This window comes from Diceros bicornis, chromosome 25, assembly GCF_020826845.1.
Source record: "Diceros bicornis minor isolate mBicDic1 chromosome 25, mDicBic1.mat.cur, whole genome shotgun sequence".
NCBI lineage: Eukaryota > Metazoa > Chordata > Mammalia > Perissodactyla > Rhinocerotidae > Diceros > Diceros bicornis.
Window position 1 is genome coordinate 11,400,408 of NC_080764.1, and position 27,337 is coordinate 11,427,744.

The 27,337-nt window shown below is 37.1% G+C and overlaps 1 protein-coding gene across 1 annotated transcript in view; it reads left to right on the top strand.

Annotated features, from left to right (window-relative positions):
• Nucleotides 1–27,337, top strand: part of DMC1 (DNA meiotic recombinase 1) — a 47,614-nt gene that overhangs the window by 17,107 nt on the left and 3,170 nt on the right. Inside the window, exons 11-13 of the mRNA XM_058568360.1 lie at nt 95–209; nt 563–623; nt 15,824–15,940. Of these exons, the coding sequence (XP_058424343.1) occupies nt 95–209; nt 563–623; nt 15,824–15,940 (293 nt within the window). The remainder of the gene's footprint in view (nt 1–94; nt 210–562; nt 624–15,823; nt 15,941–27,337) is intronic.

Below are 27,337 nucleotides of genomic sequence, written 5' to 3' on the forward strand. Positions count from 1 at the left end.
TAGCACAATATTTTTCCTCTATTGACTCTGATTCAAATTAACTTCTTCCTTCCATTTCCAAATGCATATTTATTGTTACATTAACTCTATGCAGATCATTGATTCAATAATGGCACTTTTTCGAGTGGATTTCAGTGGTCGTGGGGAGTTGGCTGAACGGCAGCAAAAATTGGCCCAGATGTTGTCACGACTCCAAAAAATCTCAGAAGGTAGATTTTTTTAAATAAAATCGCTCTTTCTGAATAGCATCTGTGACTGTTTGCTGAGTAGCCTTTTCAGAAAATCTCAGAATAATGTCAGGAGACAATACATTTTTAAAAAATAAAATTACCTTCATGGGAATTAACCAAAAATGTTGATTCTAATACAATAAGGTACCTAAATAATAATAATGATAACATTAAATAAATTAATTTATGTTATCAATGAAAAAATAGGAATCTAATCTTGTTTATAAAATAAATTCATGGCACAATATTCTTAAACTCTGAAATCTAAACAATGAACTTTTTATATTTATGTTGCCGTTATCTTCGTTTCTTAATTTTATTTCTTGATGCAGAATATAATGTGGCTGTGTTTGTGACCAATCAGATGACTGCTGATCCAGGAGCGACTATGACGTAAGCCCCAATATTCTGCTTTTGTATTTCACAAAGGTTAATATCAAGAGAGTTAGAGTGTAGAACAGAAAATAATTCCAAAATAATCAGTCTCAATGTGGGCAAAAATATATCACAAATCACTTTATTGTACAGTGCATATTACTTCATAATTGCAAATATCACTTATTTGTTATCCAGAACCTGTTTTTCTCTAGTTGTTTATAAAATAAAGCAATAGTTTAACTATTTTCAGAGATACTTTGGGCTCTTCTTTTGTCTAGGACTAAAAGGATATTGGAAAACAATAAGGAAAAGATCCTAGGGAAATAAAAACCTATATTCCAGATACATGAATGGCTTCCATTGCACTGATAAGCTGTTAGCCTAAAAACAAAAAAGCAGGCTCTCTACAGGATATAAATGAGATATATTTATAAGAGGTCCTATGAGAGAAGTCTCCTGTTTGAAGAAACAGAATTTCACTCCACACTAGGCATATTCAGAATTTGTTGAAGTATTTGTGCACATAACACATCTGTTGATGGCTCTGCTTGAAAGATGATGGTGAATGGAAAGGTAAGGAGAGCTAAAGTAGGATAGTGAAAACACAAAATGCAAAGAAAGGTTGGTTACCACCATCAAAAAATTTGAGCATTATGTATCTGAATAAGCAATCAAAATAACCCTGAATCCGTGATACTGCTTTTTAAAAGATCTTTTCAACAACTTTTTATTTAGAAAATTTTTTAACCAGAGAAAAGTTGCAAGATTAGTACAATGAATACACATTTATCTTTCACCTAGGTTCATCAATTGTTAACATTCTGCCACATTTTTCTCTCTCTCGTGTTTTTGTGTGTGCGTGTGTATGCATGTGTGTAAAATCTCTTTCTCCATACATATACACACATATATGTATATTTTTTGGTAACCATTTGAGAGGTTTTTTTCCCCTGAACCGTTGAGAATTATTTGCAGACATCATGACACTTCACCTCTTAATACTTCAGCATATCTCTTCTGAGAACAAGAACATTCTCCTGCATAATCACAATATAATTATCACATTCAGGAAATTTAACATTGGCATGCTAGTGCCATCTAGTATACAGTTGTATTCCAGTGTCTCCAGTTGTCCCACTAATGTCCTTTGTAGCTGTTGCATTTTCGTTTTGTTTTTGATTCAGGATCAGTTTAGGATCAAGCATTCCATGTAGTTGTCATGTCTCCTTTAATCAGAACCTCAACTTCTGTTAGACTTTTATGACACTGACATTTTTGAAGAGCACAGGCCAACTGTTTTTCAGAATGTCCCTCAATTTGGAGTTGATTTTTTTTCCAGCGTTTAAAATGTTAAACACTTTTGGCCGAAAAATGACATAAGCGATATGATAGCCTTCTCGGGATATAATATTAGGGGACACATGATGGCAGTTTGTCCCATTATTAGTGATGTTAAATTTGATCATGTGATTAAGATGGTGTTCACAAGATTTCTCCATTGTAAAAGACCTTTTCCCCTTTTTAATTAATAAGAAATTTGTGGGTGATACTTTGAGACTTGTGTTAATATCTTGTTCTGCAATAAGCTTTCACCCATTGGTTTTAGCATCCATTGAAGATTCTTGCTTAAATCAATTATTATTCTGATGGTTGCAATATAAAGTTTTACTACTTTAAAACCAAGTCAATACGTGATATAGCAGCAGATAAATGAGTCATTGCTGTATATATTAGAAGATATTTCATATGCTAGTGTAAATTCTGTAAGTTGTACTGAAACGAATGTCTCTCTTTAAACTAACCCTAAGAGTATTGCTGCATCTTCTGCAGTTTGATATATCTCTCATTTTCAATATGCTTTTATGAGTATTTTCTACTTAATTACAGGAGATTCCAAAGTAAAAAATATTAACTACACAAATAGTATTAAGCAAGTTAAAAAGATTGAGGAGGGGGAAATCAATCATTTATTCTTCCAATAAATATTATTGAAAATCTACTATGTATCAAGATTCTCGGAATTTACTAGTGAACAAAAGACACCATGTGCCTTGCCTCCATAAAGAAGAAAAATAAATGATGTCCATTTAACTCAAAATTTTAAAGTCTTGGTGGGTCACACATTGTAGTCCTTGAGTGGTTAAGCAATCTTCTCTGTTTTATAGGCTATCTTTCATACACAGGGCATGAAGTACTTCACAAAGAGAATTATTTTAAACTGAAGAGAAAGGGAAGATTTTTAAGGCTCGCTTTAAAAAGATAAAATGACTCATTGGCTCAGAGGGAGGAAGTGGGTTGCATTCAAATGAAACAGTACAAGTTAAAGAGCAATGTTCTTTCTTCAGGTGTGGGGAGGGAACATTGAAGAGGCCAACTGTCGAGCTAGAGTTAGAAGGCAAAGGAAATCAGTGGAAATTAGGTCAGATGGGCGTTCTTTTTCTTATATTTCTAGAAAGTTTAAAAAACAGTAAAACCATTTGGAATTGACTCCAATAAGACAAGGAAAGGAGAAATAGAGAGGTGACAGAAAGGAAATAATTGAAGGAATTGGAGGGGGCGCAGATTTATAATGAAGTGAGCTAAGTAAAGAGCCAGAGAAGGTAACAAAGGCTAGTATTTTTGCTGGGTGAATCTGCTTTGAAGTATCATCTGCTCCATCTAGCCAAGTTGTAAGGAAACTAGTTTCACTATAATTAGTATATTCTAAAGTATATTAAATTATAACAATACAAATTAAATGCATGTATTCATATAAAGCACATAAATTGCCACATCTAAATGGAAAAAACCAGGACAGTTTTAAACTAAAAGATTTCAAATGCTGTTAGAAAACCTCCCATAAGGAAAATATCTTTGCTTCTCAGTGTTGAGGAACTCTAAGCTGCAGCTCGCCTGGGGCCTGTCAGAGAAATATCACTATAATTGGTATGAGTCCCCAAGTACACTGACAATAATTGAGGTTTATATCCCATGCATTATACTTGATGGCACATCGTATTAAAAAGGAACAAAATTATAGAGGCGAGGAGCTGCCGTATGACACAGCAGAGCAGTAGCTCCTAGATAAGGCTTACAGATACAGCTTTTAGAATTAGAGTGATCCAGTTGACGGAGGCCTGGAGATAAAAAGTCAAAGTATCAGCCTGTAAAGCTCCACACCAGGGCAAATAATAAGATGAGCAACAAATAAGACCATGATGCTGCCACCTACTTCATTTGTGTATTTGTTTTGCTAAAACAAAAAGTCATCATAGAACATTTGCCGTCTTGTAAATGTACAGTCAGTTTATTCTCTAAGGATGTCACCTACTGATTCAACATCATTAGCATAAATTAAGAGGCAATATGGTTAGAGAAAAAACGTTAAACCAAGGTCTCTAGCATGATGACCTTGTGCAAATCATTTAAACTATTTGAACTTCATTTTCCTCCCCCTCAAAATTAAGAGAACTTATTTTTATTGATTGCTTACCATGTGCCAGATGCTTTCATGCATCATCTTATGCAATTCTCATGTCACCCCAGCATAACTCAGCCTCCTTGGGCCTCCCTGTCCTTTCTATGAAGCCAATCTCAGTATGTTGCTACATCCCCTCCCACCAAAAATCCCCCAGAATTCCATCTTCAAATTTTTGAATAAAGTATAGGTTTTTCTGCATATTTTGGAAGGAAACAGGAGGGGGGGATTACTTAATAAAACTTCTTAAACATACCCCTTTTTTAAGCCATCTCTTCTCTTTCTCCAACATTCTTCTCTTTTGGCAGTACTCTTCTCTATCTTCCCCTAATCTCAAAGCATTCTCCTTATTCTTGGGCATGTTCACTCAGCCTTTCTCTCCTCAATGGACCCCTTCTCAAAAATTCCCTCTGTAAGCTTACCCCTTAGCAAGTCAAAAGTACCAAGAATGCCAGTTGTCCCACAAGGTTACACTTGCCCAGGCCCCTCAAGGTCCCCGCTCCAACCAGTATTTGAGGTAGATACTATTAATATTCCTAATTTGTAAAGGAAGAAACAGAGGCTCAGAGGACTTAGTACTTGCTCCTTCACACAATTAAAAAACAGAAGCCCAGATTTGAACCCAGGTATCTTTGACTTCAAAGTTGATGCTCTTTTAGCCTCCCTGTGCTACCCTCCCCATCCCACTCCCAGAAAAATATCACCTGCCCTCCCATCACCATAATCCTATACTTCATGACCCTTGCACCTAATTTGAAGTTTGGAGGTCAGGCTGTTCTGGGTCTTACCCTCAACAATATAATATGCTGTATCCTGTTCAACAAGACGGGGATTAAGGAAACAATCTTTCCTGGCCCCTCTTTATTCCTAATATCCACCCCCATCTCTTCCTCCTTCTCATCGTACTCCCCCATCCCGAGGAAAGGAGGAAAGAAGAGGAGAAGAAAATATAAAAGAAGGAGAAATAAGAGACTAGGCTAAAGGAGGGGTGTGGGCGGTTTTCTGAAGCTGTTTTACTTGGTCAGAAATAGAAGTAAATTAAAGCCCGCTAAAAGAATGTGGAATGCTATTACACCTTCTTGTACTTTACTCAAGACTTGGTTATAACTGCTAGAATACTCAGGAAGTTCAAAGGAACTTTAAGAAGAGTTTCTTGGTCTATATGTCACTGAAAGAGTGGTTGTTTTAACTGAATCATTTAGTTAAATAATATTAGTTACCATTTTTTGAGTATTTCTTGTGTGCCAAGATTACTGTAAGGGTAGAGCTAATGTATATAAACAACCTGGCATAGTTCCTGGCATGTAGTAGACTCCCAACAAGTTATATTAAATATATCTTGAATCCTCACAACAGCCCTAAGACGTACGGTCTTTTTGTTCCCATTTCACAGTTAAAGAAACTGAAATTCATAAAGGTAAGTACTATCCCAAGGTGACATAGATTGTAAGTGTTTGAGTCAGAATTAGGAAAGCAGATAATAATAAAGTCACTAGGCTAATGCCTTACCTAAATTATTTCATTTTATTCTCACAACTATCCTACCAGTTAGGTACAGTTATTATCCCCATTTAAAACAAAGAAACAGACACTTGGAATGGTTAAACAATTTTCCTGAGGTCACATGGCTGGCTGATAAGTTAAAATTTGAACCCAGGTCTAACTCCAAAGCTCATACACCACGCAGTACATCAGGGCTGTATATGCCTGGGGAAATGTTGGCATGCTGTCATTTGAGAGGCTTTGCAAGGACATATCCATTACCCTGGTGAATTGACCAGAGCTCAGGCCCTTCAGCCTTATAGGCAGAGATTTGATTTGGTCAGCCTACTGAGAACCAATCCTTCTCTTGGGGGCAGACTCACATTAATCAAGCTCGTAAGACTCAACGAAAGATCAGAGGGCCAGTTTACTGATAATGAAAAATGTAACTACATTTGAGGTTCCTTGACCAGTGCATTCTCTCCCTGTAGGCAGACCTCTATAGGAATCCAAATTTTAATCCAAAGTTATTTACTAAATATGGAATCTAAGCAAAGGGAAATAATTAGATGAGTTATAAGAGTGTTTGCAACATAGTAAGGATGCAATAAATCTTGGTGGTTGTTATTATTATGAATACTCATCACACCAGAGAGGGTAAAAATCATGAATCTCCTAAACTTACATGAAAATTTTTGTATGTGTACATATGTGCATTTTTCTGGGGGAGAGTCTATATCTTTTATTAAATTATCAAAGTGTTAGTGACCTATAAGAAAGGTTAAGAGCCACAAATTCTACACAAAATTCTACACAGAATCCTGAATACCTTGATGAAGCAAGTAAAATTTGAATTGGTTTGATATTCTCCCAGAGCTAAGGTTGTTTTGCTATGTTGCAATCTATTTTGATTAAGTATAACTCTTAGTTTATTAGTCATTTTTGAGGACTTTTTTTCTCCCCATAATATCTTCCCTATATGTTTTCTTGGCACTTATAATTTAAATCTTATAATTTATTTCCCAATTTAGTTCTTTTAAAATCATCTCCTTTTGGAGATGACATTCTAAACATTGAGGCTGTTCACCTAGAGTAATCAGTGACAAGCAGTCGTACCTGCTCACTTTTGTGCATGAGGTACCACATTAGTAACAGCAAACAATAGTTTGTTAAGAAAAAAACATGGCTATGTATCTAGAAGCTCCAGCTTCCTACTCTTTATTTTTTTTTCAATTATTTTATTGAGGTCACAATGCTTTATAACATTGTGTAATTTCCAGGTGTACATTATTATTTTTCAGTTTCTGTATAGACTGCATCGTGCTCACCACCAATAGTCTAATTTTGATCCGTCACCATATATATGTGCCCCTTTACCCCTTTCACTCTCCCCCCAACCCCCTACCCCTCTGGTAACCACTAATCTATTCTCTTTATCCATGCGTTTGTTAATCTTTCACATATGAGTGAAATCATGCAGTGTATGTCTTTCTCTGTCTGGCTTATTTCACTTAACATGATACCCTCAAAGTCCATCCATGTTGTTGCAAATGGGATGATTTTGTCTTTTTTTACAGCTGAGTAGTATTCCATTGTATATATATATACCACATCTTCTTTATCCATTCATTAGTTGATGGGCACTTGGGTTGCTTCCACATCTTGGCTATTGTGAATAATGCTGCAATGAACACAGGGGTGCATAAGTCTCTTTGTATTGTTGATTTCAAGTTCTTTGGATAAATACCCAGTAGTGGGATAGCTGGAACGTATGGTATTTCTATTTTTAATTTTTTGAGAAATCTCCATACTGTTTTCTGTAGTGGCTGCACCAGTTTGCATTCCCACCAGCAGCGTATGAGGGTTCCCTTTTCTCCATATCCTCTCCAACATTTGTTATTTTTTTGTTTTGGTAATTATAGCCATTCTAACAGGTGTAAGGTGATATCTCATTGTAGTTTTTATTTGCATTTCCCTACTAATTAGTGATGTTGAACATATTTTCATGTGCCTGTTGGCCATCTGTATATCTTCTTTGGAAAAATGTCTGTTCATATCCTCTGCCCATTTTTTGATCAGGTTGTTCGTTGTTGAGTTGTATGAGTTCTTTATATATTTTGGAAGTTAACCCCTTGTCTGGTATATGATTTGCAAATATTTTCTCCCAGCTGGTGGCTTGTCTTTTTGTTTTGTTCATGGTTTCCTTTGCCTTGCAGAAGCTCTTTAGTCTGATATAATCCCATTTGTTTATTTTTTCTTATTTCCCATGCCTGAGTAGATGTGGTATTAAAAAGATGCTGCGAAGACTGATGTCAAAGAGTGTACTGCCTATATTTTCTTCTAGGAGTTTTATGCTTTCAGGTCTTACATTCAAGTCTTTAATCCATTTTGAGTTAATTTTTGTGTATGGCATAAGATAATGGTCTACTTTCATTCTTTCACATGCGTCTGTCCAGATTTCCCAATCCCATTTATTGAAGAGACTTTCCTTTCTTCATTATGTGTTTTTGGCTCCTTTGTCAAAGATTAGCTGTCCGTAGATGTGTGGTTTTATTTCTGGGCTCGCAATTCTGTCCATTGATCTGTGTGTCTGTTTTTGTGCCAGTACCATGCTGTTTTGATTACTATAGCTTTGTAGTATATTTTGAAGTCAAGGATTGTGATGCCTCCAGCTTTATTCTTTTTTTCTCAGGATTTCTTGAGCTATTCAGGGTCTTTTGTTGTTCCATATAAATTTTAGGATTCTTTGTTCTATTTCTGTGAAGAATGTCATTGGGATTCTGATTGGGATTGCATTGAATCTGTAGATTGCTTTAGGTAATATGGACATTTCAACTATGTTTATTCTTCCAATCCATGTGCATGGAATAACTTTCCATTTCTTTATGTCATCTTCAATTTCTTTCAATAATGTCTTATAGTTTTCAGTGTATAGGTCTTTCACCTCCTTGGTTAAATTTCTTCCTAGGTATTTTATTCTTTTTGTTGCAATTGTAAATGAGATTGTATTCTTGAGTTCTCTTTCTGATAGTTCATTATTGGTGTGTAGAAATGCAACTGATTTTTGTAAGTTGATTTTGTACCCTGCAACTTTGCTGTAGTTGTTGATTATTTCTAATAGTTTTCTGGTGGATTCTTTAGGGTTTTACATATACTGGATCATGTCGTCCGCAAACAGTGAGAGTTTCACTTCTTCCTTTCCAATTTGGGTACATTTTATTTCTTTTTCTTGCCTAATTTCTCTGGCCAAAATCTCCAGTACTATGTTGAATAGGAGTGGTGAGAGTGGGCACCTTTGTCTTGTTCCTGTGCTCAGAGGGATGGCTTTCAGTTTTTCACTGTTGAGTATGATGTTGGCTGTGGGTTTGTCATATATGGCCTTTATTATGTTGAGGTACTTTCCCTCTATACCCATTTTATTGACAGTTTTTATCATAAATGGATGTTAGATCTTGTCAAATGCTTTCTCTGCATCTATTGAGATGATCATGTGGTTTTTATTCCTCATTTTGTTAATGTGGTGTATCACATTCATTGATTTGCAGATGTTGAACCATCCCTGCATCCCTAGTATAAATCCCACTTGGTCATGGTGTATGATCCTTTTAATGTATTGCTGTATTTGGGTTCCCAATATTTTGTTGAGGATTTTTGCATCTATGTTCATCAGTGATATTGGCCTGTAGTTTTCCTTCTTTGTGTTGTCCTTGTCCGGTTTTGGTATCAGGGTAATGTTGGCCTCATACAAGGAGTTAGGAAGTGTTCCATCTTCTTCAATTTTTTGGAATAGTTTGAGAAGGATTGACATTAAGTCTTCTTTGAATGTTTGGTAGAATTCTCCAGAGAAGCCATCTGGTCCTGGACTTTTGTTTTCTGGGAGGTTTTTGATTACTGTTTCAATTTCTTTACTTGTGATTTGTCTATTCAGATTCTCTATTTCTTCTTGATTCAGTTTTGGGAGGTTGTATGAGTCTAAGAATTTATCCATTTCTACTAGGTTATCCAACTTGTTGGCATATAGTTTTCATAGTATTCTCTTATAATCCTTTGTATTTCTGTGGTATCCATTGTAATTTCTCCTCTTTCATTTTTAATTTTATTTGAGCCTTCTCTCTTTTTTTCTTAGTGAGTCTGGCTAAGGGTTTGTCAATTTTGTTTATCTTCTCAAAGAACCAACTCTTAATTTCATTGATCCTTTCTACTGTTTTTTCTTTGGTCTCTATTTCATTTATTTCTGCTCTAATTTTTATTATTTCCCTCATTCTGCTGACTTTTGGCTTTGTTTGTTCTTCTTTTTCTAGTTCTGTTAGGTATAGTTTAAGATTACTTATTAGAGATTTCTCTTGTTTGTTGAGGTGGGCCTGTATTGCTATGAATTTCACTCTTAGAACTGCTTTTGCTGCATCCCATAAGAGTTGGTATGATGTATTTTCATTTTCATTTGTCTCCAGGTATTTTTTAATTTCTCCTTTGATTTCTTCATTGATCCAGTGGTTGTTCAGTAGCATGTTGTTTAGTCTCCACATATTTGTGACTTTCCCAGCTTTTTTCTTGTAGTTGATTTCTAGTTTCATAGCATTGTGGTCAGAAAAGATGCTTGATATGATTTCAACCTTCTTAAATTTATTGAGGCTTGCCTTGTTTCCCAACATATGGTCGATCTTTGAGAATGTTCCATGTGCACTTGAGAAGAATGTGTATTCTGCTGTTTTGGGATGGAATGGTCTATATATATCTATTAAATCCATGTGGTCTAGTGTTTCATTTAAGTCCGCTATTTCCTTGTTGACTTTCTGTCTGGATGATCTGTCTATTGATGTAAGTGGGCGTGGAGGTCCCCTACTATTATTGTCTTGCTGTTAATTTCTCCCTTTAGATCTGTTAATAGTTGCTTTATATACTTTGGTTCTCCTGTGTTAGGTGCATATATATTCATAAGTGTTCTGTTCTCTTGGTGGAATGTCCCTTTTATCATTATATTCTGCCCCTCTTTGTCTCTCATTGCCTTTTTTATCTTGAAGTCTGCTTTGTCTGATATAAGTATGGCAAGACCTGCTTTCTTTTGCTTGCCATTTGCTTGGAGTATCAACTTCCATCCCTTCACTCTGAGCCTGTGTTTGTCTTTAGAGCTGAGATGTGTTGCCTGGAGGCAGCATATTGTTAGGTCTTGTTTTTTAATCCATCCAGCAACTCTGTGTCTTTTGATTGGAGAATTCAGTCCATTTACATTTTGAGTGGTTATCGATATATGAGGGCTTAATACTGCCATTTTATCTCTTGTTTTCCAGTTGTTCTATATTTCCCTTGTTTCTCTTCCCTTGTATTTCTGACTGCCATTTCAGTTTGGTGGTTTTCTGTGATGGTTTTCTCAGTTTTTTCTTTATTTATGATTTGTGTCTCTGCTCTGGTTTTTTGTTTAGTGGTTACCATGAGGTTTGTATAAAAGATCTCATAGATGAGATAGTCCCTTTTCTGATAGCCTCTTCTCTCCATTAGCCTAAGCAGGGTCCATCCCTTTCCTCTTCCCCTTCTAAGTTATTGTTGTCACAAATTATTCTGTTTTGGGTTGTGAGTCTGTGATTAAAATGAAGTGTTTATAGTTATTTTTGATACTTTCTTTCCCTTTATGTTTTATGTCATAATTCTTTGCTAACCTGTTCTGATAGAGAGCTGCAATTTTCTGATTTTGTCTGTCTGTCTATCTCCTTGCTCAAGGCTTTGTAAACCTTTGCCTTTTTGTTTCAGGTATGAGGGCATCCTTGACCATTTCTTGTAAGGGAGGTCTAGTGACAATGAACTCCCTCAGCTTTTGTTTATCTGGGAAAGTTTTTATTTCTCCATCATATCTGAAGGAGAGTTTCGCTGGATAGAGTATTATTGGCTGAAAGTTTTTGTCTTTCAGTATTTTGAATATATCATTCCAATCTCTCCTAGCCTGGAAGGTTTCTGCTGAGAAATCCACTGAAACTCTGATAGGGGTTCCTTTGGAGATTCTTCTCTTCTGCCTTGCTGCCCTTAATATTTTTTCTTCGTCATTGACTTTTGCCAGTTTTACTATTATATGCCTTGGAGAAGTTCTTTTTGCATTGATGTAATTAGGAGTTCTCTTGGCTTCATGTATTTGTAAGTCCAGTTTCTTCCCCAGGTTTGGAAAATTCTCAGCTATTATTTCTTTGAACAAGCTCTCTGCTCCTTTCTCCCTCACATCTCCTTCTGGAATACCTATAATCCTTATGTTGCATTTCCTAATTGAGTTGGATATGTCTCAAAGAAGTTCTTCATTTTTTTTAAGTCTTAGTTCTCTCTCCTCCTCCACCTAAAGCATTTGTGTATTTCTGTCCTCTAACTTACTAATTCTGTCCTCTATAACGTCAGCTCTGTTTTTTAAGGTTTCTAGATTGTTTTTTTATCTCCTTCATTTTGTTCTTCATCTCCAGAATTTGTTTGGTTTTCTTTTTTTTTTTTTAGAGTTTCAATGTCTTTTGTGAAAAATTCCTTCTGCTCATTAATTTTATTCCTGAGTTCACTGAACTGTCTCTCTGAGTTTTCTTGTAACTTGTTGAGTTTCTTTATGACAACTATTTTGAATTCTCTGTCATTTAGATTTTAAATTTCTGTGACTTCAGGGTTGGTTTTTGGAGATTTGTCATTTTCCTTCTGCTCTGGAGTGTTAGTGTAGTTCTTCAGGGTGTTTGATGAAGTGATCCTTTGCTGGTGCATAGTGGTAGTATCAGATTGCAGATTCTACCTGCCACCACTGTGGGGACGGGCAGGAGCTCTGTTTTCTGAACCCACCATGTCTTTTGGAAGTTGTGACAATAGGGCTCGTCTTTGTTTGCCCACTGGCTTCAGCCATTTGGCAGGTCACACACACACACAGGCACTGTGGTGCAGATCCACTGCCTTGGCCAGGGACCAGCAGAGCTGGGGTGCTAGGTGAGAGGGGAGGGACGCTTTCTTTCATGTGTGTGTGGGCCTGCTTTGTGCTCACAGGCGTTCACCTGGGCTGCTGTGCTTGGTGGGGTCTCCCACACGGTGGCTGAGCCATGCCACTTGGTGTGGAGTGTTCCTGCAGGTCGGGCTGCAACTCCAAAAGCAAAAGTGTTGGTGCACAGGCCTGCCTGCTCCCCTGCATCCTCTTACAGTTGCCACTGGCTGCTGTGTGAGGACCTGCAACCTAGATTGCTGCCGCTGGGGAGGGGGAGAGGATCTACTCATCTTCTTCCACTGCTTCCTGGGGATCCAGTACCCCTACCTTCAGATATATGGCTGTGTGGATCTCTCAGATGTCCTGTTGTGCTTTGTAGGATATCCTCTGTTGGTTAATGAATGTCCGTTTGGTTGTAACTTAGAGGGGAGAGACTAAGGGAACTGCTTACTCTGCCATGATGCTGATGTCACTCTTCCTACTCTTCTTTAGATTATCTGTAGGCGGGGATTACTTCATTAGGGGGAAATCCTATTTCCTTTTATTTGCTTTTCTGTCACAACCCCCTTTAAAATTTCATTTAATTACAGCTTCTTTGAAAACATGTCATAAATCTGTGTCCAAAAGGATCTAGACCAGGGAGGCCCAAATTGTCTTCTCCTCTATATTCATTCAACAATAATTTTGGAGTATATTCTATATTATAGGCACTTTTCTAGGCACTGGAGTTACAAAGAAAAACAAGGATTTAGAGTATAGTGGAGAATTGAGACCCATGAATTTAAATTACCATGTAGTGTACTTTAATATAGGAACATACACAGTGGTATGAGAGCATAGAGGAGACAGACTCTACTCTGTGTCAGGGGATCAGGCAAGGTTTCCAAGAAGGGATGAGGCTTGGTGAGTGAATAGGAGCTAAATGAACAAAGAGTGGGAAAGGGGCTTTCGTTTCAGAGGGAATCATGTGTGCAAAGCCATCGAGGTATAAGAGGACTTGCTGAAATAAGAAAAAAGAAAAGAAGTTTGAGAAGGAAGGAGGAAGAATGAGTACAACTGTAGATAAGTATGTAGGTAGCCAGTAGAAAGAAGGGGAAGTTGAGGGAGCTTCTTCATGAGAGCACTCATTTTCTTTGTGAAGAAGCAAGCAATGTCATCCGAGGTGAGGGAACAAGAATGGAAAAAGGAGCTCAAGGAGATTATTGAAGGTTTGGAAAAGGGGAGGTGAAGCTAACCATGCTCATATAGGAGAATTACTAAGCAGTATTGAGAGGCCATGTGTGAGAAGCAGTAACAAAGCTGTTAAAACTTCTCTCTGCTCATATAGCTAACCCTGACTATCCTTTCTTGTCTCCTCCTGATAGAAATTTCTAACTGGTCCACCCTCTGTGAAAGCACCAATATTTCTGCAGTCCAATATTCTCCTTGGTATTTTTGTAACTTCCATATCTTAAGTTCAAAAAATATTTTGAGTACTCACTGTAGCTGATAAGCTAAATACCATGTCGTCTGCCCTTAAGGAGCTTACTGACAGGTAATAGGAGAGGGATTGAGGGGAAATATATGTGAATGATAACAGCACTAAAGGCAGAACATGAAAAGTGCATTAGAGAAGCATAAATATAGTGTTTGGAAGTTCAGAGTTCACAGCCCAGTTGAGAATATCATCAGAGCCTCAAGCAGCCCATCTATATAGAATATAGGATTCTTTTAAGACCCTGAAGAGCCACCCATAATGTAGGGTGACTGGAAAGTTTTGAGCCATTCCATTAAAAATAGTGGCATTGATCTATAAGCATTATAGAGACAATTCACTTCTAGCTATTTCATCCGACTGAGATGGTTTTATTGCTTTACCACCTGTTCAGCTGCCTGAGTAAGCAACCCAGCCTTCCAAATTCTTAATTGCCATCAGTCTCAACTGCCTGGCTGCTACTTTCTTAAAAGTGGTTTACTCCAAAACTAACTCTCTGTCCTTGTTCCCACCATGGATCTGCTGAATCTTAACCAATCCTATCCAACCTCAGCCAGGGATCTTCTGGTCCTAACCTCTGAGCCATTTAAGCAAGCAGCAGTTCATATTAGCAGACTTCTTTACCAGAGAGCTTCTTGTCCCCACCAACCCACAATCTATTTAATCTCATGTCAGTCAGCCACATCCTCACTACACCAAGCCTCATGCTTAGAGTAACCAAAATCCTGAACACCTTCCTGGAGCAAGCAGAATTTGAATTGACTTGTAACTATATTCTCCCAGAGCTGAGGCTATTATGCTATCTCACAGTTTATTTTGATCAAGTATAACCTGTTTATGTTCAGTTCACTTTATCAGTGATTTCAAAGCCTAGGTTTTCTTCTGAAACAGTTGAGAATATCGTGTGGATTTTTTCCTTCATTCTATTGATATGGTATAGAACATTGATGATTTTCCCATGTTGAACCACTCTTACATTCCTAGAATAAATCCTACTTGGTCATGGTGTATAATCCCATTTATATGCTGCTGGATTCGGTTTGCTAGTATTTTGTTGAGGATTTTTTGCACCTAGGCTATTTGGAAGTGCTCACTATTAAGGCTCACTGAGAACCTTTCACTTCCTGACAAGTGAGTGTTAGTCCCCTAGTGAGTATATCTCTCAAGATGAGTGTCAATAATATTTGTAACTACTTTGTAATCATAATATATTTTTTGAATCTATATGATCAGACATAGTAAGAGCTTATCTTTTCTGTATCCTATTTTAGAAGAATAATCTTGAGGCATCAATGATAAAGACAAAGGTATTTTGAAGATTATTCTCACTGTAAATTCATAACCAGTACAACATTGAAGGCTTCCAACATATAGTTAATGAACAAGAAGGAGGTTCTCAACCTGCTCTCATTTATGTCATGGCATCATGAGAGAAGGTTGGGTATTTCTTATTCATTAGACTAGAATAGTGCTTGGCACATAGTAGGCTGTTAATAAATATTTCTGATATGAGTGAATGAATAAATAAATAAATTCAATCTTTGTATTTTGTAAAGAAGAAAAATTGCTTAACCCCAAGAGCTATTCTAAGACAGTGAATAATGTTTTATTTGTGTTTTTTCTTTGTAAAAAAATCAAACAGAACGTGAACTATTTATCATAAGAATCTCAGAAGCCTGAATGGGATGGCAATGGGGTATATAGCAGCTCCAAACCCTACTCCACTCTATAGTTTATGAACAAGCCTCTGTTTGTTTAGAACACGCACCTACCCCACCCCCTGCCATCCTCCACAGAAAAGTTGCCTTGTAATTGTAGATATTACTTTATATAGCCTATATGATGAAACCTGAAAAGGTGTTTTATTAATTCAGTTTTCAGGCAGACCCCAAAAAACCCATTGGGGGACACATTCTGGCTCACGCTTCAACAACGAGAATAAGTTTGCGAAAGGGAAGAGGAGAACTGAGAATTGCCAAGATTTATGACAGGTAAATATGTTCTTATTCTTAATCAGATTCTTGTGCATATGGTATTAAATTACAGCCTCTCCTGATGCTGTAATTATACTACTGGCAGATACTACATGTTTGAATTTCCTTCTCAAAAATTATTTGATTCATTGGGAAGTCCCTATTATGTACTAGGTTCCAGGGATTCAGGGAGTCTGTTGACAAATAGACTTGGTCCCTGACCTTCCAAAACTTACAGTGAAGCTAGATAATGAAATAATCGATTCCAATTGAAGTGTGGTAAGTGCAGGGAAAGTACAGAGTATGATAGGAATCTATTCCTCTCCTTTCTTTCTGCCTGTTTTCTTTTCAAGTTCCAGTTTAAACATCGCTTCCTCAGGGAAACTTCCCCTGATCCTTACAGTCTAGGCTGTAGCCTATATTACACCTTAAGAATTATAAACAATAAGTTTTTACAGAGAAACCTACTGCATATCAGCAATTCTAGGTTCTGGTGATAGAGCAGTGAACAAAACAACAAGACAAGGCCCTGCCTTCATGGAGCTTACACCCCATTGGTAATAACTTCTATGACATAGGTTATCCCCGCTAGACAGGAAATACCCTGAAGATAGGAACACTATTCTCTTGCTCAGTGCCTGGGACATAATAGATGTGCAATATTTGTGACTGACTGGTTAGCCAACGTGAGCAACAAGGCAAAGATTTATAACAACTCTTTACCCTAGGGAGGGAAAATCAGCCAAAAAGAAATCAGATGAACTCTTAATCTGGTTTTTGCTATGAGTCACAGTCCTTATCATATATTGTCATTGAATAAATATTAAATAATCAGTTCCTCCATCCATCTGGTTTTTATTCAGACCATTTTGCTTTTCATCACCTATGGTTTGTAGAAGACTACAATATACAAATGCTGTGTTTTATGGAGCTTCAGCAATCTCTAAAAATTTGCTACAAATGTTCTTTGTTGAATTAAATAGATAGTGGGCCAGCCCCATGGCTTAGCGGTTAAGTGCGCACGCTCTGCTGCTGGCGGCCTGGGTTCGGATCCCGGGCGCGCACCAAGGCACCGTTTCTCCGGCCATGCTGAGGCCACATCCCACATACAGCAACTAGAAGGATGTGCAACTATGACATACAACTATCTACTGGGCTTTGGGGGAAACAAATAAATAAATAAATAGATAGTAGGATTGTTCCACCTTTTTACTAAAATTTCTTGGTCTGTATCTTTGACAGATTGCTGTGCTTAAAACTTTCCTAAACAGTTTTCACTCTGAATTCTAATCAGCTGCTTACATGTACATCTGTCTCATAACAGGGACCGAGTCTGGGTTCACTAACATTCCCAGCTCCTAGCATGGTACTTGGCACATAGTAGGAACTCAATAACTATTTGTTGAATTAACAAATAAATGAACTCCATCTACTTGTTCAATCATTTGTATATTTCATCAAGTCCTCCAAATTTTCAGGAACAAACTTGCAGTTCTTACAGTCCTAAGAGAATACTAGGGTTACACAGACTCAATAAAGGATAATTAAAGTTATCATAGAGGTCAGTTATGTCAAATTTCCATAAGTTTGAATAAAAACAGCAAAACTAGATCAGAGCTTAAAATGTCAAAATTTAGTTTGCTGTGCAGCATGTACTCCCTTCTTTCTGGTCCCTAAAGATTTCTTACAAAGAATTCACTTTGACTTTAGAGAAAACTTTTTGGTAGAGAAGATGATGATGCTAATAATGACAGCTAACACCTATTGAGTGGCTACTATGTACTAGGCCCTGCCAAGTGCTTTATATATATATTTCATTGTTTACAACAACAACCTTAAGAGATAGAAGTCATTATCCCCATTTTACACGTGAGGAAACCAAGGCCCCAACCAGTTAAGTAACCATTGCCCCTCTACAGTCTTTTTTTTTTTAATTGAGGTAATATTGGTTTATAACATTATATAAACTTCAGGTGTACATCATTATATTTCAACTTTTGTATAGACTACATTGTGTTCACCACCAAAAGTCTAGTTGCCATCTGTCACCATACAAATGTGCCCCTTTACCCTTTTCACACTCTGCCCACCTTCCTTCCCCTCTGGTAACCAATCTATTCTCTGTATCTATATGTCTGTTTTGTTTGTTTATCTTCCACATGTGAGTTAAGTCATATGGTAATTGTCTTTCTCCATCTGACTTATTTTGCTTAGCACAGTACTCTCAAGGTCCATCCATTTTGTCACAAATGGCAAGATCTCATCTTTTTTTATGGCTGAGTAGTGTTCCATTTATATATATACCACATCTTCTTTATCCATTCATCCATTGATGGGCTCTTAGGTGGATTATTGAATAATGTTGCAATGAACGTAGGGGGTGCATTTATCTTTTCAAATTAGTGTTTTTGTGTTCTTTGGATAAATACCCAGAAGTGGAATAACTGGATCATTTGGTAATTCTATTTTTAATTTTTTGATGAATCTCCATACTGTTTTCCATAGTGGCTGTACCAATTTACATTCCCACCAGCAGTGTACGACGGTTCTCTTTTCTCCACATCCTCTCCAACACTTGTTATTTCCTGTCTTTTTTTTTTTTTTTGGTGTGGAAGATTAGCCCTGAGCTAACATCCATTGCCAATCCTCCTCTTTTTGCTGAGGAAGATTGGCCCTGGGCTAACATCCGTGCCTGTCTTCCTCTCTTTTTTATATGTGGGATGCCTGCCACAGCATGGCTTGATAAGCGGTGCATAGGTCCGCGCCCAGGATCCAAACCCGCCAACCCCAGGCTGCTGAAGTGGAGTACATGAACTTAACCACTATGCCACGGGGCTGGCCCCTTGTTATTTCTTGTCTTTTTAATAATAGCCATTCTGACGGGCATGAGGTGATATCTCATTGTGGTTTTGATTTGCATTTCCCTAATGATTAGTGATGTTGAACATCTTTTCATGTACCTGTTGGCCATCTGTTTATCTTCTTTGGAAAAATGGCTGTTCAGATCCTCTGCTAATTTTTTGTGTGTGTGTGTGTGAGGAAAACTAGCCCTGAGCTAACATCTGTTGCCAATCCTCCTCTTTCTTGCTGAGGAAGATTGGCCCTGGGCTAACATCTGTGCCCATCTTCCTCTACTTTATGTGGGACACCTGCCACAGTGTGGCTTGAGGAGTGGTGCGTCGGTCTGTGCCCGGGATCTGAACTTTCGAACCCCGGGCTGCCAGAAGCAGAGCGTGCCAACTTAACCACTACACCACCAGGCCAGCCCCCTCCTCTGACAATTTTTTAATTGGGTTGTTTGGTTTTTTGTTGTTGAGTTGTATGAGTTCTTTATATATTTTGGATATTAACCCCTTATCAGATATATGATTTGCAAATATCTTCTCCCAATTGGTAGGTTGCCTTTTCGTTTTGTTGATGGTTTCCTTTGCTGTGCAGAAGTTTTTAGTTTGACGTAATCCCATTTCTTTATTTTTGCTTTTGTTCCCCTTGCTTGAGGAGACATATTCAAAAAGATATTGCTAAGATCGATGTCAAAGAGCGTACTGCCTATGTTTTCTTCTAGGAGTTTTATGGTTTCATGTCTTAGATTCAAGTGTTTAATCCATTTTGAGTTAATTTTTGTGTATGGTGTAAGACAATGGTCTACTTTCATTCTTTTGCATGTGGCTGCCCAGTTTTTCCAACACCATTTATTGAAGAGACTTTTCTTTCTCCTTTGTGTGTTCTTGGCTCATTTGTCAAAAATTAGCTCTCCATAAATATGTGGGTTTATTTCTGGGCTCTCAATTCTGTTCCATTGATCTGTGTGTCTGTTTTTCTGCCAGTACCTCTACAGTCTATTTTAAACAGAAGCCAGAGTGATCCTTTGTAAAGCTAAGTCAGATCATATCTATCCTCTGCTTAAAACCCTCCAGTGGCTCCCCATCTTAACTCAGAACAAAAGCACAAATCTCTACAGTGGTTCACAGAGCACCACATGAATGGCCCTATTCCTGTTCCTCCTGTTCTCTCCCTTGCTCACAGTGCTTCAACCTCAATGAGCACCTTGATGTTCTATAAACATACCAAGTACACTCCTACCTTAGGGCCTTTGCACTTATTGTTGTCTCTGCCTGGATTAACCTTCCCCCACATAGCCCTCTTTCTGGTTATCTCCCTCACCTTCGTCAAGTCTTTGATCAAATGTTACCTTCTTCACAATGCCTGTCTTGATCTCCCTATTTAACATTGCAACTGGCCTCCTCCCAATTTCCACACTTCCAAGCTCCCTTACCCAGCTCTATTTTTTTCCCCCATAATACTCATCATTTTCTAACATATCACATAATATATTTATTTATTGTCCATTATTTATTGTCTGTCTCTCCCTCCCCACAAATATAAGTTCCACAAGGGCAGGGATCTTTCTCTATGTTTTTCACTTATACATCTCAAGTGCCTACAACAGGGATATAGCAAGTGCTCAAAAAATATTTTCTTAATGAATAAATGAATGGACTTGCCCCAGATCATACAACCAATAAAGGATGGAACCAGGATTAGAATCTATGCTGTCTGAATCTAGGGCCTACACTTTTAATCATTATACCCTTTCTTATTTTATTGAAGATAATATATTTAGGGTAGTCAAGCCCATCTACTCTAGCTACTCCTATGGCTTCAACTACTACCTTATACAAATGTAAGAGAAAGACATTTCTTGTTAAAAGAAAACAGAATTTCCCAAGAATTGAGCAGAAAAGATTCTCAGAAAAATTTCCAGGTGAATAGACATGACTACAAAAAGGAACCCAGCCCTTTTCCTTGAAAGTCACTATAGTTACTGCTCCCATAAGTAACTATACCTGGCCCTGAAGTGTACATTTTTCTCTCTTTAAAACTTTTAAGTGAATAAAAACCCCATTTATTTTATTCCACTTAGCATATTTGAGATCAGTGGACATTAAAAACAAAGAACTCTACTGAATTCAAAGGAAAAAAATTTTTAAATAATTATAAAAAAAAGGAAAAGGCATACAAATGGTCAAGTTTCTGCAGTAATTGTTTTTGATTCTGTTTCTAGACAAAAAAAAAAAAACCTGGTCCAACTTTGCAGATACCTTGCTTGGCTTCCCTCTTTCTCAACTCCTTGTCTTCCTGCCATTTGTAAGTGGCCAACTTAATATTTTCCATCAAAGCCAAAAGATTATTTTCTAATTCCACTCAGGCCTTCTTACTCAACTCCACTTTCAGTCTAGCAAGACCTACCTTATCTACAGCCTATTTGCTATCCTCAGGGGAGACCCCTCTATTTCCTAAGGCAAGTAATCTTACCCATAATGTGCTCCAAGTATACTGCCTAATCTCCACCCTCCAAACAAAATAAAAGAACCAGACAAAATTTTTTTTAAAAAAACAACTTTAAGAGGCGGTAGAGCCTAGCAGTTAAGAACATGAGCTTTGCGGTTCTAAGAGGAAAGTTTATAGCAAAGCAGGCCTATCTCAACAAACAAGAAAAATCTCAAATAAACAATCTAACAGTGCACCTAAAGGAATTGGAAAAAGAAGAACAAACAAAGCCCAAAATCAGTATAAGGAGGGAAATAATAAAAATCAGAGCAGAAATAAATGAAATAGAGACTAAAAAAACAATAGAAAAAATTAATGAAACCAAGAGCTGGTTCTTGGAAAAGATAAACAAAACTGACAAACCTTTAGCTAGACTCACCAAGAAAAAAAGAGAGAAGGCACAAATAAGTAAAATCAGAAATGAAAGAGGTTACAGCAAAAGCAGTTCTAAGAGGGAAGTTTATAGCGATACAAGCCTATCTCAACAAACAAGAAAAATCTCAAATAAACAATCTAACAATGCACCTGAAGGAACTGGAAAAAGAAGAACAAACAAAGCCCAAAATCAGTAGAAGAAGGGAAATAATAAAAATCAGAGCAGAAATAAATGAAATAGAGACCAAAAAAACAATAGAAAAAATTAATAAAACCAAGAGCTGGTTCTTTGAAAAGATCAACAAAATTGACAAACCTTTAGCTAGACTCACCAAGAAAAAAAGAGAGAAGGCACAAATAAGTAAAATCAGAAATGAAAGAGGAGAGGTTACAACAGACACCTCAGAAATACAAAAGATTATAAGAGAATACTATGAAAAGCTATATGCCAACCAATTCGACAATCTGGAAGAAATGGATAAATTCTTAGAATCATACAACCTTCCAAAACTGGATCAAGAAGAAGTAGAGAATTTGAATAGACCAATCACCAGTAAGGAGATCGAAACAGTAATCACAAACCTCCCCAAAAATAAAAGTCCAGGACCAGATGGCTTCCCTGGTGAATTCTACCAAACATTCAAAGAAGACTTAATACCTATCCTTCTCAAACTCTTCCAAAAAATTGAGGAGGAGGGGAAGCTCCCTAACTCATTCTACGAAGCTGACATTACCCTGATACCAAAACCAGACAAGGACAACACAAAAAAAAGAAAATTACAGGCCAATATCACTGATGAACATCGATGCAAAAATCCTCAATAAAATACTAGCAAATTGCATACAACAATACGTTAAAAAGATTATACATCACGATCAAGTGGGATTTATTCCAGGGATGCAGGGATGGTTTAACATTCGCAAATCAATCAACGTAATACACCACATTAATAAAATGAAGAATAAAAATCACATGATCATCTCAATAGATGCAGAGAAAGCATTTGACAAGATACAGCATCCATTTATGATAAAAACTCTGAATAAAATGGGTATAGAAGGAAAGTACCTCAACATAATAAAGACCATATATGAAAAACCCACAGCTAATATCATCCTCAATGGTGAAAAACTGAAAGCCATCCCTCTAAGAACAGGAACCAGACAAGGATGCCCACTGTCACCACTCCTATTTAACATAGTACTGGAAGTCCTAGCCAGAGCAATCAGGCAAGAGAAAGAAATAAAAGGGATCCAGATTGGAAAGGAAGAAGTGAAACTGTCACTATTTGCAGATGACATGATTTTGTATATAGAAAACCCTAAAGAATCCACCAGAAAACTTTTAGAAGTAATAAACGAATATGGTAAAGTTGCAGGATACAAAATCAACATACAAAAATCAGTTGCATTTCTGTATACTAACAAAGAAGTAGCAGAAAGAGAAATTAAGAATACCATCCCATTTACAATTGCAACAAAAAGAATAAAATACCTAGGAATAAACTTAACCAAAGAGGTGAAAGATCTGTACACCGAAAACTATAAAACATTTCTGAAAGAAATTGAAGAAGACACAAAGAATTGGAAAGATATTCCGTGCTCTTGGATTGGAAGAATTAACATAGTTAAGATGTCCATACTTCCTAAAGCCATCTATAGATTCAATGCAATCCCTATCAAAGTTCCAACAACATTTTTCACAGAAATAGAGCAAAGAGTCCTAAAATTTATATGGAACAACAAAAGACCCCGAATAGCTAAAGGAATCCTGAGAAAAAAGAACAAAGCTGGAGGTATCACACTCCCTGATTTCAAAATATACTACAAAGCTGTAGTAACCAAAACAGCATGGTACTGGCGCAAAAACAGACACACAGATCAATGGAATAGAATCGAAAGCCCAGAAATAAACCCACACATCTATGGACAGCTAATCTTTGACAAAGGAGCCAAGAACATACAATGGGGAAAAGAAAGTCTCTTCAACAAATGGTGTTGGGAAAACTGGATAGCCATATGCAAAAAAATGAAAGTAGACCCTTACCTTAGACCATACACAAAAACTAACTCCAAATGGATTAAAGACTTGAATGTAAGACCTGAAACTGTGAAACTTCTAGAAGAAAACATAGGCAGTACGCTCTTCGACATCGGTCTTAGCAACATCTTCTCAAACACCACGTCTGACAGGGCAAGAGAAACAATAGAAAAAATAAACAAATGGGACTACATCAAACTAAAAAGCTTCTGCACAGCAAAGGAAACCATCAACAAAACGAAAAGACAACCTAACAATTGGGAGAAGATATTTGCAAACCATACTTCTGATAAGGGCTTAATCTCCAAAATATAGAAAGAACTCATGCATCTTACCAACAAAAAAACTACCAACCCAATTAAAAAATGGGCAAAGGACCTGAACAGACATTTCTCCAAAGAAGATATACAGATGGCCAACAGACACATGAAAAGATGTTCAAAATCATTAACTATCAGGGAAATGCAAATCAAAACTACAATGAGATATCACCTGATGCCCGTCAGAATGGCTATAATTAACAAGACAGGAAACAACATGTGTTGGAGAGGATGTGGAGAGAAGGGAACTCTCATACACTGCTGGTGGGAGTGCAAACTGGTGCAGCCACTATGGAAAACAGTATGGAGATTCCTCAAAAAATCAAGGATAGAACTACCATATGATCCAGCCATCCCACTGCTGGGTATTTATCCAAAGAACTTGAAAACACCAATTTGTAAAGGTACATGCACCCCTGTGTTCATTGCAGCGTTATTCACAATACCCAAGACTTGGAAGCAACCTAAGTGCCCATCAAGGGACGAATGGATAAAGAAGCTGTGGTATATATACACAATGGAATACTACTCAGCCATAAGAAACGATGAAATCCAGCCATTTGTGACATCATGGATGGACATTGAGGATATAATGCAAAGTGAAATAAGTCAGAGAGAGAAGGTCAAATACCACATGATTTCCTTCATTAAGTAGTAGATAATAACAACAATAAACAAACACATAGGGACAGAGATTGGATTGGTGGTTACCAGAGGGGAAGGGGGGAGGGAGGAGGGTGAAAGGGATAATTCGGTACATGTGTGTGGTGATGGGTTGTAATTAGTATTTTGGTGGTGAACATGATGTAATCTATGCAGAAATAGAAGTACAATGATGTACACCTGAAATTTTTACAATGTTATAAACCAATGTTACTGCAATAAACAAAAAATTAAAAAAAAAAAAATGAAAGAGGAGAAATTACAGTGGATACCACAGAAATACAAAAGATTATAAGAGAATACTATGAAAACTATATGCCAACAAGTTGGATAACCTAGTAGAAATGGATAAATTCTTAGAATCATACAACCTTCCAAAACTGAATGAAGAATAGAGAATTTGAGTAGACCAATCATCAGTAAGGAGATCGAAACTGTAATCAAAAATCTCCCCAAAAATAAAAGTCCAGGAGCAGACAGCTTCCCTGGTGAATTCTACCAAACATTCAAAGAGGAGTTAATACCTATCCTTCTCAAACTCTTCCAAAAAATTGAAGAGGAGGGGAAGCTTCCTAACTCATTCTACAAAGCCAACATTACCCTGATACCAAAACCAGACAAGGACAATACAAAAAAGAAAATTACAGACCAATATCACTGATGAACATCGATGCAAAAATCCTCAACAAAATACTAGCAAATCGCATACAACGATACATTAAAAAGATCATATACCATGATCAGGTGGGATTTATTCCAGGGATGCAGGGATGGTTCAACATCCGCAAATCAACCAATGTGATACACCACATTAATAAAATGAAGAATAAAAAATCACATGATCATCTCAATAGACGCAGAGAAAGCATTTGACAAGATACAGCATCCATTCATGACAAAAACTCTGAATAAAATGGGTATAGGAGGAAAGTACTTCAACATAATAAAGGCCATATATGACAAACTCACAGCTAATATCATCCTCAATGGTGAAAAACTGAAAGCTATCCCTCTAAGAACAGGAACCAGACAAGGATGCCTACTTTCACCACTCCTATTTAACATAGTATTGGAAATCCTAGCCAGAGCGATCAGTCAAGAAAAAGAAATAAAAGGGATCCAAATTGGAAAGGAAGAAGTAAAACTGTCACTATTTGCAGATGACATGATTTTATATATAGAAAACCATAAAGAATCCACCAAAAAACTTTTAGAAATTATAAATGAATACAGTAAAGTTGCAGGATACAAAATCAACATACAAAAATCAGTTGCGTTTCTATACACTAACAATGATGCAGCAGAAGGAGAACTTAAGAATACAATCCCATTTACAACTACAACAAAAAGAATAAAATACCTAGGAATAAACTTAACCAAAGATCTGTACACTGAAAACTATAAAACATTGTTGAAAGAATTTGAAGAAGACACAAAGAAATGGAAAGATATTACGTGCTCTTGGATTGGAAGAATTAACATAGTTAAGATGTCCATACTTCCTAGAGCAATCTATAGATTCAATGCAATCCCTATCAAAGTTCCAACAACATTTTTCACAGAAATAGAGCAAAGAGTCCTAAAATATACATGGAACAACAAAAGACCCCAAATAGCCAAAGGAATCCTGAGAAAAAAGAACAAAGCTGGAGGTATCACATTCCCTGATTTCAAAATATACTACAAAGCTATAGTAACCAAAACAGCATGGTACTGGCACAAAAACAGACACACAGATCAATGGAATAGAATCAAGAGCCCAGAAATAAACCCACACATCTATGGACAGCTAATTTTCAACAAAGGAGCCAAGAATAGACAATGGAGAAAAAATCTCTTCAACAAACGGTGCTGGGAAAACGGGACAGCCACGTGCAAAAAAATGAAAGTAGACCATTATCTTACACCACATACAAAAATTAACTCAAAATGGATTAAAGACTTGAATGTAAGACCTGAAACCATGAAAATTCTAGAAGAAAACATAGGAAGCTCTTCGACATTGGTCTTAGCAACATATTTTCTTCTTTTTTTTTTTTATAATTTTATTTATTTATTTCTTTTTCCCCCAAAGCCCCAGTAGATAGTTGTATGTCATAGCTGCACATCCTTCTAGTTGCTGTACGTGGGACGCGGCCTCAGCATGGCTGGAGAAGCAGTGCGTCAGTGCGTGGCCGGGTTCCGAACCCGGGCCACCAGCAGCGGAGCGCAGGCACTTAACCACTAAGCCACGGGGCCGGCCCCAGCAACATATTTTCTAGTACCATGTCTGACTGGGCAAGAAAAACAATAGAAAAAATAAACAAATGGGACTACATCAAAATAAAAAGCTTCTGCACAACAAAGGAAACCATCAACAAAACGGAAAGACAACCTAACAATTGGGAGAAGATATTTGCAAACAATATATCTGATAAGGGGTTAATCTCCAAAATATATAAAGAACTCATACATCTCAACAACTGGAAAACTAACAACCCAATTAAAAAATGGGCAAAGGACCTGAACAGACATCTCTCCAAAGAAGATATACAGATGGCCAACAGGCACATGAAAGGATGTTCAACATCATTAACTATCAGGGAAATGCAAATCAAAACTGCAATGAGATATCACCTCACACCCATCAGAATGGCTATAATTAACAAGACTGGAAACAACAAGTGTTGGAGAGGATGTGGAGAG